Below are 16,614 nucleotides of genomic sequence, written 5' to 3'. Positions count from 1 at the left end.
CTTGGAGAACAACTTTTAGGTCCTGCTATATGCAGTCAGTCAACCTGAAGTGGCAGAAATGCTCATGGCCTAAGAGGTGAGCCATGGGGTTAATTACTAATAAAGGAAGGTAAGCAGCATTTACAGAGTAGGTAGGAAGTAGAATGTAACAAGATTAAATAGCACAGGGGAGATGTTAATGTAAAGGTGAAATGCTTAAAGGTACATCCGTACACTGCAGTCTGTTACTAACCACACCAGCTGTAGCCAGATAGCTGGAAGGACTTGAACAAAATAACTTACTATGTAGTACTCTAATATTTTCCCCAGTCTCTTAATTGTTCATTTGTGCATTTGTTCTTTTGCTGATTACCTGTTTAATTTCATTTTGGGTCACGGGGAAATGGAAACCTAGTCCAGCACTCATTTGGATGAAAGCACTGAAATAACCTTGAACATATCACCAGACAATCTTAAGATGTACACACACACACACACAGGCACACACCTATAGGTAATGTGGAGGACCACTAATACACATAGCTTACATCTTTCATGAAACAGAGTACAAAGGATTAGTCCAGATAAAATCACTTTAGCTGACAAATTTGTACTCTGTTTCTTGTTAGTCCTGTCACCCTCTGGGTCACAGGTGGAATATCAGACCTGGCTTCAGCTTTCTGGATTACCTCTAGTTTCTAGCTAACTTCTTTGGAATATGAAAAGATACTGGAGTACCCAGCGAAAATCCACACAGACACAGAAGAGAATATATGGATTCTGCACAGAAGGCACGTCTGTTGAGAACCAAACTGAGAGTCCAAGCCCTGTGAGTCAGCAGTGTTAACGACAGTACAGTGTGCTGCCCTGAAATGGCACTAAGTATTTACCTAACACTCTAGCTGCAACCAGACAGTAACTGTCTGTAAAACACTACCTCTATTGATTTGGGACTACATAGTATCTTGACTATTTGATGGTTAATTCTAACCAATCATTATGTTTCCATGCTCTGTGAAGTATACATAATTTGAATCCATTCCAACCTGGTTGAGTCCTTTCCTGTCCTCAGCAGTTCTGTCTCTGCTGTGTTTGCACTGAATTTAGGAATTTAGAAGTTTTAATCTCATTCGTGCTGTTTTACCTACTTTTGTTGCTTTTCTCTTAGTGTTTGGATTACTTATTATTAAATAATTGAAGGTATTTGGAAAATGTAGGTACTTGGACTGAATTTTTAGGTGACAAGAGCAGTACGTGAACTTGCAGGGCAGTATATCTGGGTATTATTGGAGTAAAGAAATTGCAAAAGTGAAACAAACAGAATTCTGAATGATTATTAACAGGACTGGGTACAAAATGTAATATGGTGATGATATCAGAGACATGCAAACAGCCTTCGACAGTCACATATTTAGGAAACAGCACATTACTGCAGGCAGGGAGACATTTGTTTGCATGCAAACAGTACTAAAATGTGTTTCTTCATCTAATCATACTAAAGAGCTGTTCTTTTAAACCTGACACAATAGAACTGTGTTAATCTCAACCTTTTCTATCACAATAGCTGTCACTAAAGCCCTGCCATCTCTTCAGAAATGGCTAGTCATATAGTACTTTCAGTGAAGTGCAGTTTCATACCCCCTCCAATTATTTCCTCTAACTTTTATTTAAGTTGCTGTGTTTCCTATTCTATACCATTTGTTTCTGACAAACATTAGCTATGTATAGTTTGTGTGTATTAATCTAATGGGGGGAGGGGGTTGCAAAGTAGTCTTGCATTCTTGGGTACCTTATTCTTTGTAGCAGTTTTGATGGAAGCATCGTCAGTGGCACAACAGGTAGCACATTTGTGTGGGTTCTATTCCCACTCCATGTGACTGGATTGTTAACACTGCAGTGCATCACTGGGGGGATGCTGCACTCGTGAGTGTGTCATCCTTCAGATGAGATGTTAAACTGAGGTCCCATCTGCTTCAGTTGGTGGTAGCCTCAGGTGCATGCGACTGCACCAGCTGAAGTTCACCAATGATCTGGCCAAATATCCCCTAGTAATAGAAATATTTTCTCGGTTCTCACCCCAAAGAAGCTACTGGCCTAGCAGGACTTACTTGGTCAGCAAAGGATACATAAAAAAACTTCTGTCCCTCCTGCAAAGTGTTTGCAAACTCTTCCAGTGTGTGTGCTGTCACTGGAATTGCTAAGGGTGTACAGCTTTAACAGTTATGTATACTGTGTGCATTCCTCCCACCTTTTCCAAACTCTACTACCTTTTATAATCCATGTGATCCTCCATTCAAAGTTTGTGTGGTGTGTGTTGCTGTGTTAAACGAACTGTGGTATAGAAGTAAGTTTTGATGATCTTAGAAAAAAAAAACACTGAAGTTATAACACTATTTGGAATTCCTGGTTCCCTCAACACTAATCTTTATTACACAGCAGCAGAGCCTTACCAGTGTCTAATGTGTTCCAGAGGCTTGTGTTGTGATTAGAGCTGTGATATTATTTAAAGATTATTTTAAATATATTTCACCATTTTATCTACGAAATCATTAATTTCATGGGTCATTTACCAAAGCTACTAAATACTACAACTTGCAAGATTTTCAATAATCAAACACTAGAGAAACCCACATAAAAATATATTTAAAAAAATTAGTGCTTCCTTAACCAGATTCACAGCAAGACTAAATGTTGTTTGCTTGGGGTATGTTTTAAGTGATGCACATTTGAGGTCAGAGTTGAAGAGAATTTATTTTCCTTTCATTTCCTTCCTGATGACAACTAGTTTATTCAGAAAGGTTGCAGATTGTTGAACGTGGAGTATCAGCTATATGGGAAATGGTGCCAGTATATATTTCAAACATTTGAAGTTTTATTTTTAGGCTGAGTAACACCAGAGACAGTACACTAACAAAAAGGTAGGAAAGCAGTTTATAATGAAATTCACAGTAGGCATGCATTTCTTCCTAAGCTCGTATAGATTTGTATACTAAGTAATTCTTGAATGATGCTCCCTTTTGTGTTGTTTGTTTTTGTGAATGTGAGACCCACTGCAGAAAATCTAAGCAGTCAGTAAAGTGGAAACAAAGCAGATTTTTGCCAGGTAACTTTATAAATACTCCCCCAGAAAATGCACACAGTGTTGTATTCCTGATTCAAGTTAGAACTGCAGCAATGTCTGTGGTGTATTAACCAGCAGAACAAGCCCAGATACGTGTTTATTTTTTTAACTTGCTGCCACGTAATCAGGATAAGGGGAGGGTTATTTGCATTTCTACTGTGGTGACAGCAACATCTGAGATAATGATTAATTAACACATATTGTAAACTGTAATATAGATGTAAACTTTCGTGGTATGATAACATCTGCTTATGAAGTTTGTGCTTTGAGGTAGTACTTTATGTTTGGCTTGTAGAACCTGGCAGGTTCTGGCAACTTAGTGCAGAAAGTTAAGGTTATGAGCTGCTAACATGCTTTGTTCTGTAGTCATGAGCTTGCTTCCCTCAGTATTCATATGCCTTCTATGTGTCTGAACAAAAACAAGGCTACTGTGCTTGCATAATTAACAAATAAGTAAAATAAAATAGTGCAAACTCAATATGCGTCATTATATCTCAGAAGTAAGCATAAGATCAGGCTAGCTGATTGCAAAGTCATTACCTGCATTACTATCAGTCTCTTGAGAGCAGGCTACTTTAGAAATGTTTTGTCTGTGTCATATCTCTTCAGAGATGCTTTGTGTAAGTTCACAGAAGGTTTGGCAAAAACTTCTACAAAAACTGGTGAGATGATAAGCTTTACAATGTAACATAATGGCAGAATGCTAAGATTAGAAAAAAAATATTGCATCTTGCTGTGCAGTTTATCATACTGTGAAATTCTTTGACTTTGGATCTGCTTTGCACATGCTTATTGTTATAATAGACTGATTTACCCATGGGTTGTCTCAGTTATTTCCAAGATTTTCATCTGACTCCAGGAGTTTGTATTTTATCCCATCAGGTTAGGTTTTCTGGCAGAAGGTAATATGTCACCAATTATTATTATTGTATTACGTTTTTTAGGACTTCTCAGACTGTGAGCATGTGTACTACTATTAAAAAAAATATTTGTGATGCACAGTTTTGTTAATGGTATCAATTCGGTAGGCATCTTTAAAAGCTAGCTTGTTATAACCTTTTGTTACCTGTTTCCTGGTTATATGGCCTTTCATTCAAGGATTATTAAATTGTCTTTTGACTTTATCACTGTGTTTACATCATTTTCTCTCCTGGGTTGCAGTAAGACATCTCTATAGGATTTATTGTACAGCCCATCTTGACTGCAGTCTGTCCTGGTGACAGTATTCCTTTCTGTGGCCAAATTGTCACATTGCCTGTGGAAGGACTGGCGTTTGACATATTCCCCAGGAATTTCCAGAAGGATATGTCACAGTGGCTAACTCAGACAGGTCATTTACTTGGGGTTATAGAGGGCACTTGTATCAAAAATCCCAAGTTTCATTCCTTTCGTTTGTACTTGATTCCTTTTGCCCATCATTATTATTTTCATTGTTGTTATTATTATTATTATTATTATGGAAATCTGTGCAGATTTCTCACTGATATTTGCATGTCAGGTACCATAATCTTCAAACCTGCATGATCATTCAAACATAAATATAGGTTGTTAGGTAGGTACTAGGCTATTGGCACTAGGGCCTATATAAGTCTAGCTAAAAGGTGCCCTGGCTTTCACCACCCAAGCTAATTATTTTCCTGTGTCCCTGTCGAGCAGAGCCACAGAGGTGATCTCTGGGGTGAATTTCCTATCTCCCATCCAATCATCAAGATTTTTCTTGAAGGGTGCTGATGAGGAGCTTTGTTTGATATAGATAGGTAGTTTGTTTCCAGAGTATGGGAAGTCTCTGGGACAGGAATCTGTCCCTCCAGCATGTTCTGTTTATTGTGGTGACAAGGTTTAGGTCCCTAGAGCGTGTAGCACGGAGGGATTGGGATTTCTTTAAGTGGAACATGTCCAACAGCTCTGGATTTGACATAGCTTTGTATGTTAGGCAGAGATCGCCTCTGAGTAGGCGATATGCGATGGAGTAAAGCTGGAGTTTTTTGAGATGGTCTGCGTAGGGCATCTGTTTGAGGCTGGTAATCCTCTTTGTGAGGTGTTTCTGTGGCCTTTCCAGTTGTTGTAGATGTCTTGTGAGGTACATGCCAAAAGAGGCATTGTATTCTATAATGGGTCTAATGAGTGAAGAGTAGAGGGGAACAGTGACCTCTTTTTTTCCCCTGAATGAGAAACCTATTGTGATGAGGTGTGCCATGTAGAAGGATTTCCTGACTACTGTGGTGATGTGATTATCAAAGGAGAGACTACTGTCCACCTGTGTCCCAAGGTCTCTTATCACACTTTCAGTGTTAAGTAGACTACCGCCTATGTGGTAGTTCATGGGTACAGAGTTTTTACCAAAAGGGATGACAATGCACTTTTTGGCATTGAGCTTGAGGCCATGGCTTTGACACCAGGCATCTGTCTCAGTGAGGCCCTTTTGTAGGATGTCCACATCTTTAGGCGTTTTGATTATGGCTCCTAGTTTGCAGTTATCTGCAAACTTCTTTAGCCAAAGACCTTCTGTGTTAGCCTGTACTTCAGAGAAGTAGATACCAAACAGGAGAGGACCGAACCCCATGGTACTCCACTTGTCAATGGTCTGAAGTAGATACCAAACAGGAGAGGACCGAACCCCATGGTACTCCACTTGTCAATGGTCTGAAGTTGGATTTGAAGTCTGTTCTGTCAGTGAGCCAGTTGGAAACCCATCTTGTGACATAGGGATTTATACCTAGTTTAGTGAGTTTATCTATAATTCCAGAGTGGGGGATGGTGTTGGTGAGATCTGGATAGGCTGTCTGAACCACCTTACCCTCATCTATGGCTTTGGTGACCGTTTCAAAGAAGTCTATCAGGTTTAGGAGATATGATCTGCCCTTTACAAACCCGAAAGGGGTGGGGTCCAGAGTTTGGAGATTACCAATGTCATTGTTTTTAAGTTCCATGATGATACGTTCCATAGCCTTGCAGACCAGGCTCATCAGGCTAATGGGGCAGTAGTCCCCGGGGTCCGTGGTGGCTCCCCCCTTTGTGGAGTGAGATAACCATTGCTGTGCTCCATTCAGTGGGCACAAAGCCTGAGGTGAGGCTATGATTGAACATGGTACTTAGATGGGGTGCCAGTTCGTTCTGTAGTTCGTGTAGAATGCAGCCTGGGATGTTGTCAGGTCCCATGGATGCTGTGTTCTTGGCTTTGGAGAGTGTGTTTTTACCTGTGCAGCCATGATTACAGGAACTTTGCATTCTTCCAGTATAGAGATGATCCCTTTAGGGGATGAGAGGGGGGTAAAGTTAGCACTGAACCTCTCTGCCAGGATGTTGGCAATATCAGTTGGTTCTGTATATTTAGTGCCATTGTGCTGTAACTCAGAGCAGATCTGAGTGTTGCCACTGAGATTCTTGACATAGCTATAGAATACTTTGTGGTTGTCTTTAGAATCATTGGCGATTTTGTTTTCGTAACTAGCTTTGGAGGATTTTATGAAGGATCTTGGCTTCTTACTGAGGCTGACTAGGGAGTTCTTCCAATCATGGGATTTTACTCTTTTTTTGCAACAGTTTCTTTCTTCTGTTTTAGAGTTTGTTTACGGCAGGGGGACCACCAGATTGGCTTCCTTTTTTGGAGGATAGCATCTTGGTTCTGTTAGGGATTGCACGATCCATGCACCCGTGTAAGTGATTATAAAGTGCATTTGTGTAGGATTCAGTAGTTGTACCTCTATTGTCCGTCAGCATGAGTGTCGTGAAGTTTGCCACTTCTGTCTTAAGAAGCGTGAAGTTGGCTTTGGAGAAATTTTTTACGGTGGTTTCCCTAATGGGGGGGCGGGGGTGGTGGCAGGATGTGGATTTCTAGGGTGATTAGCTTGTGGTCGGATCTGACCAACAAGGAATTGACCTCTGGTGTGGAACACCAGTTGCCCATGTTGGTAATGGCCAGGTCTAGGATATTGCTGCCCCTGGTGGGGGTGTGGATAAGTTGATCCAAGGCACTGGAATTTATGAATTCCAGGAAACATTGAGCACAAGAGTTGGTACATGAGTAGTTTTCCCATTTAATGGTGGGGTAGTTGAAATCGCCCATTATTACGGTGTTAGGTTGTACCCTAATATTTTCCAGTGTATCAAGAAATGAGGAGTGAGAATCCTGGTGCATGGTGGGGGATCTGTAGCAAGCTACAATTTGGATTGCGGTCTTGCCCAGAGATTGTTGCACTTGGATAATCTCGGATGCATTATGCTGAGCAACTAGCCCGGAGGTGTGGTTATCCTTAATGAATATGGACACACCTTCATTTTTAGGGTTTTGGTTCAGGTTAGGTGGCCGAAAGGTGTGGTATGAATTATAGCCTGGTAATGCAGGGGTGCTGTCTGGAGCCTTGAACCAGGTCTCTGTCACTGCACAGTTGTCGATGTTCTCCAATTTAAGAAGTGCCTTGAGTGAGTGCATTTTGAGGTTTAGACTTCTAGCATTGAGTAGCACTACCCTCAGATTTTGCTTGCTTGTACCTGTTACGGTGGTGAATTTGTCATTTGAACCTTGACTAAAAAAGGCACTATAGGGGTGGCAAGAGCCTTAGCCAGTATCCGGAGTCCCAAGGGCGACAGGTGCAGGCCATCTCTGGCAAAGCATCGTGGTTTGTCGATCATGTCTTCCCAGGCAGACAGATACTGTATCCCCTTAGAATGACACCAGGAGCTTAGCCAATTATTGAAGTCAATCATTTTGTCCTTGTACTGCGGTATTCTGGGTGATGGCAGGATGCTATTCAGGGCTAGGGTCATACCTACCTGGGCTACAAGATCAGACAGCTCCTCCATGTCTCTCTTCATGTAGTCCAGGGAGGTATGTCTCAGGTCATTTACACCAACATGGACAATGACAGAGTCATATTTGTACTTGTTGTGGAGTGACCTGTGTGCGTGCATTATGTGGCGGATCCTGGCACCCGACAGGCAGCTGACAGTAACTTTCTCCTTGTTTAGCCTGGTGAGTGGAACATCAGTGTGCTTAACTATAGAATCACCTATGACTAGAGTGTTGGGTACGTTGTTATGCCTTATGGGCTGTGGTTGAGTGGCACACTGAGTTTGTGGGTTTTGTTGGGGGGGGTGGAGGTTGCTTGCGTTTCTGCTTTGGAGGTCCCTGTTGCTTGGGCAGATTTTATTGAGAGCCTCCGCAAATGTAGGTGTGTGTTTTGTGTTTCTATGTGTGTGTTTTGGTGGTGTAGGTTTGGAGGGACTATGTGATGAGTGTGGTGTGGTGCAAATGTTTACCTTCTCCTCTTGACTGTGTAGTCCAGTCTTGGGTGAAGAGAGCTTTGCTTCCAGTTTGGCTATATAAGTGCATCTCTCACAGGTTGTAGTGTTGGGTGGTAGGAGGAGAGGGTTGTCTGTGTACATGAGGCAATTGCTGCAAGATGCCCAGATTCATCAGGTAGACAGGAATAAACACTGGGAGCTGACCCTTAGACATGCCTGGATAGGTGCTTATTTATTAAGTACTAAAAACTGTTTTCCTCTAGACAAGTGAGGAAAGTTGAGTGCTGTAGTGATTTGTAGCTTATTTAGTGCTTACAATGAGTTCTGAACAAGTGCTGATCTCAAAGAAACAGATTTGAGTGCCAAAACTAAAAAACTGGCTAGTTCTAAGAAACAAAATTAAGCTAGAAGGCTTCCCTCCAACACAGGAAGGCATGGGGGCTCTGAAGCTTACAAACAGTCCTGGATACAGCAAATCTGTATCTGGACAAGATTACTTACAGGAAACAAGCTTAGAATTTTTTTTTGTGTGTAAAGGAGAAAGGGGAGCAGAACCTAAGTGGGTTGGCCTTCTCAAATGTTCTCCCTTTACTTTGTGGCCAGCATACTTTACAGAACTGTTATTTTAAACTGATTAATTCAACTAGTATTGTAGTTGTGACTTTGTCAGCAGCGCTACATGATATCAGTTGTATTACCCTAAAGAGAAAAAGATCCAGCGAGTTTGTCTAATCAACAGAGTGCAGAACAAGGATGTACCGTACTTGCTTGCTTGGTTAATTCGCTCTTAAGTGAATAGTCCTGGGAAAATCATATGGGCAGTGCACTGTTCCTTGTCCATCTTTAAGTACATTTTGGTTATGAAATGTAATTACAGTACCATTCTGTGTAATTTGTGCAGAGCATAGTGGAAGGAGAGAAGGACGTGTGATAAATATCTTCTGGTCTGCTTCAGCCAGTGAGAGAGAGTCATATTTGTATTGGAAAATTTCTAACGTGGTAAAAATGAGTTCTGCTGATATTTAGTTTCACTGCTTATCAGGCTGTATGCACAAAATCTACTGGATACTTAGTGTTGAATGCTTGGGTTATCATCTGAGAATGTTACTAGTTTCCTGACATTGCAATTATCCAGTACTACCAGGATAGGCATTAGTTTTGTCAGCCCTGGTTGGACACTTAGTTTTTTATCTGGATAAAGAAGCTTATGCGGAGTACAATGACTTTAGTGCACTTTTTTAAATCTGACAGGTAATTTTGTCATATCTGGGAAAAGCTGTTCTCTTTCTTACCTCCCCAACACACACACATACGCGCACAGACGCACACACTCCCCAAAGATGCTTTCAGGAGATGGAGCTGGCATTCATTTGGAAGTTCCTACCCTTTACATTGCTGAGCGTTTTGGCTGGAGAGGCCATAATTAAAAATGTTCTCTACAACAGCTTCATGAGGCTGTCTAGTAAATGGCTGCTGCATATAGTGTCAGAAATCTTCACTGCCCTGGGGATGGTAATACCAGAGACATTTAGGAAAGCATGGAGCAACACAAAGTAATTAGTGGTCAGCTGGGCTGGAAGGTGTGCAAAGGGGGAAAGCAAAATCTGATTTCCCATATGACATTCACCACATTCTGTATCTTCTTATACTGAGACTTCAAGACGTATCAGTTCTGTCAGTTCATGGACCATTGAGATTATGAGGGATCTAGTAACAGAAGTGGGTAGCAATGGATCCTTTAGCAAATGAGTGGGCATGTTGTTTTCAATGATGTAAAAATGTGTTTACAGTAGGACTGCCTGCAGTTACTTGTTGAGTTGTCTTCATACGAGGATGTGGTGTCAGCAGTATTTAAGGGACTTTGTCATACTACCAAACAGCTTATTCTGTAACATTTTCAGTGAGACCTAGTACATTCATTTTGTAGTCCCTAAAAGCTAAGCATGTAATGAGGCATACTTGGTGTTCTCAGTTGAATACATTTTTTTTACTGCATCCTTTGGTAACATTTTAGAGACCAGAACATATAGAAGTGTCTAAGGAAGTGTGCACAGCACAGATCCATGTGTGACATACTTAGAAATGGGAAACTTCTCTGAAAAGTAATACTTTTTATGGTTATATGAGACACAGCTGAAAATATGTACACTTCTTAAATGGAGAGGAGGCCATTTTTGGCTGGATGTGTGCATTTAATTTTTTAAATGCTGTGTAGGTGGATAGGGCAACAATTTACAGTCTGCATACACATGGCTACACCAGTGATTTGAGATACTGTCTCATCTGCTTCATAGCAGTGTGCATTGGTAGTTATTTCTTTAGTAATTGTTGAGTAATGATGCAGTCATTGCATGTAATACTAGGCCTTTATTAAAAGCAGCATTCACATTTGAAATTGTTGTCTTTAGTGATCTTTGTTGAAGTGGACTTTTGAAAATCTGGTCTATGTGAAAGAAAACAGCCAGGTAACATAAGCAATGAACTTTTTCTTCTATTTGAACCAGTATTTAGCAGAGGTTGAGTTGCACGTTTATATGCAGCATTGGGATAAATGTAATAGTGTCATTAGGAACAGGGCCGGCCTTTGGTCAACTGGTGCCCTAGGCAAAAAGTCTCCACAGTGCCCCCCACACCATCTGGTGCCCCCTTCCTGGTCTATCGACACCATCCAGATTACTGGAAAACCGTCCCTGCTACAGTGGCGCCCTAGGTGGCCGCCTAGTTAGCCTATACCTAAGGCCAGCTATGATTAGTAATCATTGAGAATGCCGGTGGCAGGTGGCTAGAACAAGCTACTACGTGCTTTGGAAGAAAAAATAGTTGTGGTTGTAAATATTACTAGATTGTGAAAGAAATGACTGAAACTATCAGAGTCCTCTGAACTAGATGGGGAGACAGTGGGAAAGGATAGGTAGGCGTTGTCTTGTTTTGCCTAAAAAGAAAATTGATATTTTATGTAGAATAATGTGTATGCATGTAGCTATTTAACTAATTATAACATACAAAAAATAACATCACACACACATTTAACTAATCCAGCTTACTGGGTTTAATCGTTAAGGACTTGTTTTTCTTTTTCTTTGCAGGCTTACAACTACAAAAAAAAAAGACACTGCATCCATTAGTCATGGGATTTGATGGAATAAAAGCTGTCATCTTTGATCTGGATAACACTCTCATAGATACTACTGGAGCTGGTAATAAAGCTATTTTGCAGGTAAAATGCTTTACTGGTGTGCATTAGGCACATACATGAAATTTGCGATGTACATTCTCATGTGTTTCTTTGCCCTGTAGCTACCAAAGTGATTTCTCTTAGATATGTGTATCTCATTTGGTGAAATATTTAAGTATGGCTTGTTCAAACTTTTCAAACTGCTTATCATATAACTGTATAATAGAGTCCTTATTCCAATATTTGAATTGGACAATTAGCCATGTTTACCAAATTGAAATATGGCATTTTCAACATGGGGAGAGTACCAGCTGTGTAAAGTGCTTGTATGCCATGCAATACTACCAACCAAGTTATGAAGACAGACAAGAAATTTTAATTTAGCCAGTATTACTCTGACCCCTTCCAACATCTTGTAAGTGTCTGACATCACATATCAAATACAAAAAAAAGCATAAGAGCTGAACATGTTCTGCTGTGCACATCATGGTCTTCTCATATCTTCATCCCTTGCAACACAAGTTGTAGTAACAAATAGTGTTTTGGTGGCATTATTAAGATTGCATCAGTTCATTCATTCATTCATTCATTCATGCATGCATGTGCATATATGTTCAAGACAAATGTGCCGCACTGACCAAAATAACGAACGGACAGCAGAGTAGTTTAAAAAACATATAAATAACTCTCCCAATCATGTGTAATGCCAGATTTACAAAGAGTAACCAATAAAAAAGAAAAAGAAAATTGTTTATTGACCATCATTGAGTGGCTAGCACTGATTTACCTGTGCCTGTTGGTATTTTATTAGAGCTTTACAGCCTCATGTTCAGAGAGTACTAGATGTCATTGCATTCTGTCCAGTGTAAACCTGTTTTTGTGCTTGAGCGCTTTCCTCAGAAAAATAGGTAAATCTGCTCACCACGTGAAGGAAGTAGATAATTACCAAGTAGCCCAGGTCCACTGCATAGAGGGCTAAAGCCTTAACTATTACCCAGACAAGCAGGGGGAGCTGGAAAGGAGATGATGGAAATGAGCAGTTGTTACCAGCTTGTCCATCTTTGGGTTCATGATGGTCTAGTTGGTTGCGTACCATTAATCAGTGGAGGCTTGCTGGTAACAAGCATACAGAGAAGAAACCGATATAACGGCTTGGTGTTTGGTACTTGGCAGAAAGAGGGGTGGAACAAAGTAAAATTAATTTGTACAAGGAAATACTTGAAATTATTTTGAAAAATAATTCTATTTATTTTGAAGGTAAGATTTATTTGCAATTGGAAAGAGTGCCTATGGGTTCGAATGTAGGGGCATTATTTACAAACATTATTATGGTCAAATGGCAGAAAGGGTTTGTTTTTAAAGGGAAATTTAATAATTCTATTAGATTTTATATTTAATACCTTGATGACTTGTTTGTAATTTGGAAAGACACCAAACAACAACTGGAGTGTTTTAGAGAATATATCAATACAGCCACCCATTTGTTGAGATTTAATACGCAAGTCGACAAGGACAAAATTTCTTATCTTAATATATTGTTAGAGAAAAACTATGCAGATAGAAGATAAATTGCTAAGATTTAATGTAAACCCACCTATTCTAATACTATTTTGCACTATTCGAGTAGCCATCCATACCATCAAAAGAAAGCAAAATCTAAAGGCCAGTATGTAAGGGTGGCTAGAATGGTAACAGAGTTTGATGATTTTATTAAACTGTGTGCTTTTATGAAAATAGGTTTTTGAATAGGGGGTACCCTACAAAATGATTGAAGCATTGTTATCGGAGGTGAAAAAAAAAAGAGAAGGGATGGATCGTATGTGCCTCTGCTGGCTAAGGGGCAAGAAACATGGGTGATATCTGTGAAAGGCCCTGTGTGTACCCCCTGCACATATACAGCTGCATTTATTACTAGTTTTAGTAGAGATAGTGCAGTTGCCATGTGTCCAGAATTTTATTAGGAAAGATTGTGATTGTGGTATACAAAAGAAACAACAACTTGAAGGGTGTATTAGAGAGAAGGGTAATGAACTTGGGCCCGACAAGGTGTGGTATGAAAAAATGTGGCCACTGTCCACAATTTAAGTGGATTAGTGTAGGGGAACAGCTGTTCTGTTTTGGGCAAAATATTTTATTTTAATGGCGAGTTTAATTGCAGAACAACTGGGGTGGTGTATCGTGCTTTATGTCAGGGGTGTAGCTCATTTTATATAGGTAAAACTGAACAGACTTTAAGGTCTCGAATATATGAACATGTGTTTGATATTAAAAACAATAAAAATACAAATGTCCTGGCAAAGCATATATTAGTTTACCCTGAACACTCCTTCAAATTTGTCATTTTAGAAAAAGTGGACGCTGTGAAATGGGGGGGGAGCTTGGCAAGTACGGCTAGAAATAAGGGAATTGTACTGGTAGCTCTCTTTAGATGCTTTTAAACCCCCAGGACTTAAATATAACTGTAATATAGCTTGTTTGTTGAGAATGAAAGCTCTTGAAAGGTGATTTTAATGTAGTGTTTTTATATCTGTCTTTATGCAGAAGGTTCTGGATTCAGTTTCCAGTGGAGCTGATATGGATTTTTTTGTGTTTTTCATGTTTATTTGTTTTAAATTTTATTGTGTATCCTTGTATAATATGTACAATAGCTTGTACCTTGTTTAACATATTAGGATGGGGTAGGAAATGAATTAATTTCTAAATATGCTTGTTTCTAATTTTCATCTGTGGTTTATTAGTAATATATTTTATATAGGTGTTCATTTAATTTTTATTTATAAATTATTTATTGTTGCAAACTTACTTGTTTTTATTAATTAAAAGTTAATTTTATGTTTGTTAGATTTGAGGAGTTAACGCTATAATATGTAATGTTTTTGAACACTGTCTCTTTAAATCTAAGAACAGGCAACATTGTTATTTAAGGGCTAAGGAGGGTGTAGTCTGTTTAGATTTATCTGAGGAAGTTCTGGAAGGTACCAGGATGAAAGCACTAGTATCTCACTTTATTTAATGACTTTTTTATTGTTTTTTAAGTGTGAGTTTGTTAATAAACCTTCTAAACAAACTTTTATCCGTGCTGGACTTGGTACTGCTTTTTCTGCTGGTCATTCACTATTTTGGTGGATTACTGGTTTGTCTTTTGTCACTCTGGTTGGTTTTGCACTTTTCTTAAGCTCCTGTCCCGTCTCATCTATTTTTGTGCTTCTCATGTAGGGCAAACATACAGAACCAGTATCCATCAGATTACACCTATTTGCTTTCTGTTTTCAAAGTCCTTTGTACTTCTCATGTTATTTGCTTCTCTTTTTGGGTGTACAGCACAACTGTTAGTAATCAAAACCACAACTGTTAATAACCAAAACCCTGGCTCATCTCCCATTACATTGAGTCCACTTCACATTCCAGTGTCCCACTTCCAGGTGGCACTGTTACCTGACTTTGTGTACTTTTCCTCCCAGCTTGCAGAAGTTTCACCTTTCCACTCCACTATCTATATTTTCTACCTAAATGTTCCCTACTACTTATAACTTGACAGTGCTCTTTATCCCCTTTCCTTTAAGCAGCCCTTCCTCTATAGTTCTTCATTTGACCTCTGTCTTCCAACGTAACACGGGCTGTCTTATAGTCACTGTTACACTTGCCTTTTATTGTCCAGCCTTCTCCTTCCCCTTAATTCTAGGCATCATTGTTATTACCAGACGTCAACCCAGGACCAAAACAGATTATGCTCTTTCCCATCTTCTTATGCTGTATGCTATTGTCCATCTTCACTGGCTCATAAAATACCAAACAACCTAACTACTCAAGGTCTACCATGAAAAATCTGTGCACCTAAGTATCACAGTTTCATAGAATACCCCTCATCCCAATTACCCAATGTTTATGTACAATTCAGTTCATCAACCTAAAGTATCTGTACAAGCAGTCTGAATGAAATGTTTCCACATTCCTGCTGCCCTGGTATAGTGATACTCATAGTCATTGGACCTCTTTTTCTCAGACCATTCCTTCTACCATGCTTCACTCATGGGAGAGCTCATACCCTTCTTTTCACCTCACCATTCATGGCTATTTATTTTAGGCTTAAAACATACTCGCATCAATGCATGCGCCATGTGCAACAAGGTAGAATGCTCAATAGGCTTTGCCCCACTCTTCAACCCACATACCATTTTATGTGTCTGGAGCATGTCATCCTAGTTAACCTGCTATGTTGGTGATCATGTCTCTGAGGTAGCTACTATCTGTTGCTCACAGAAAAAAATCCTGTATCTTAATCAGAGAGATCCACACTTCATTTGTGGAAAATTACACATCCCATGCTGATAAGATTTCACCCTTGATGTCATGACCACTTCTGTGATCACATCCAGTTATGTCTGGTTTAACTTATCACTCTGTGATCCCATCCAGGTATGTAGCCTTGCATAACTAATATCAGCCTGCCTACTGTGTTTATAAAACAACAGAAAGAGGGGTTAGATTCTAAAATGATTACTTTAGCACGGAAGAAGGCTTCTGCCATCCTGCTGTAACTACCTGTAAGTGAGATTTCCATCCTAAAAATCCCTGGGGTGAGGGTGGGGGTCATACCTCTCAACTGCCAGATTTTTGCAGAATGTCCAGATTTTTGCGTCATATTTTTGGTCTGTTCCTCATAAATTTTTTGGTTTTCTTGATTTTTGTGGCAAATCAGTGAGGATTAAATTCCCTAAATAATGACAGACCTTTAAGTTTCAGACTTTATATCCTTCAGAAAATGTATGGTAACACACAACCTTTTATTCTAATAATCTAAGAGCAATATTTAAAATTTGTCCCTATTTTGAGGTTACACCCATTAATTTTGTCTTTGTCCAGTTGTTATGTGCTAAGAAATTGAGAGCTGTGCCGGGGAGGGGGGGGGGGGGGTTAAGGTTCACCCATTTCAATACCTTGTTTTGGTTTGGAGTGTGCTGTTAGCAGGGCATAGGTATTTTATTTGTATAACCTCCATATATACTAAAGCTGCTTCTTAGTTGCATTGCAGCTTGATATGCTTGATTTGTAGCTCATTTTCATAAGTCCTATTTGGCACACAATAACACTTTTC

At 39.7% G+C, this 16,614-nt stretch overlaps 1 protein-coding gene across 1 annotated transcript in view; it reads left to right on the top strand.

Moving 5' to 3' along the window:
• Positions 1–2,723: 2,723 nt before the first annotated feature.
• The window catches only part of LOC122790458 (N-acetylneuraminic acid phosphatase), a 35,666-nt gene continuing 21,775 nt past the window's right edge, over positions 2,724–16,614 (top strand). The window contains exons 1-2 of the mRNA XM_044058007.1: positions 2,724–2,897; positions 11,431–11,561. Coding sequence (XP_043913942.1) covers positions 11,472–11,561 — 90 coding nt within the window. The 5' untranslated portion in view covers positions 2,724–2,897; positions 11,431–11,471. The remainder of the gene's footprint in view (positions 2,898–11,430; positions 11,562–16,614) is intronic.

Source organism: Protopterus annectens, chromosome 1.part2, assembly GCF_019279795.1.
Source record: "Protopterus annectens isolate FY-2018-M chromosome 1.part2, PAN1.0, whole genome shotgun sequence".
Classification (NCBI taxonomy): Eukaryota; Metazoa; Chordata; order Ceratodontiformes; family Protopteridae; genus Protopterus; species Protopterus annectens.
The sequence above is the reverse complement of the archived record's forward strand: the minus strand, read 5'-3'. Positions and strand labels throughout refer to the sequence as shown.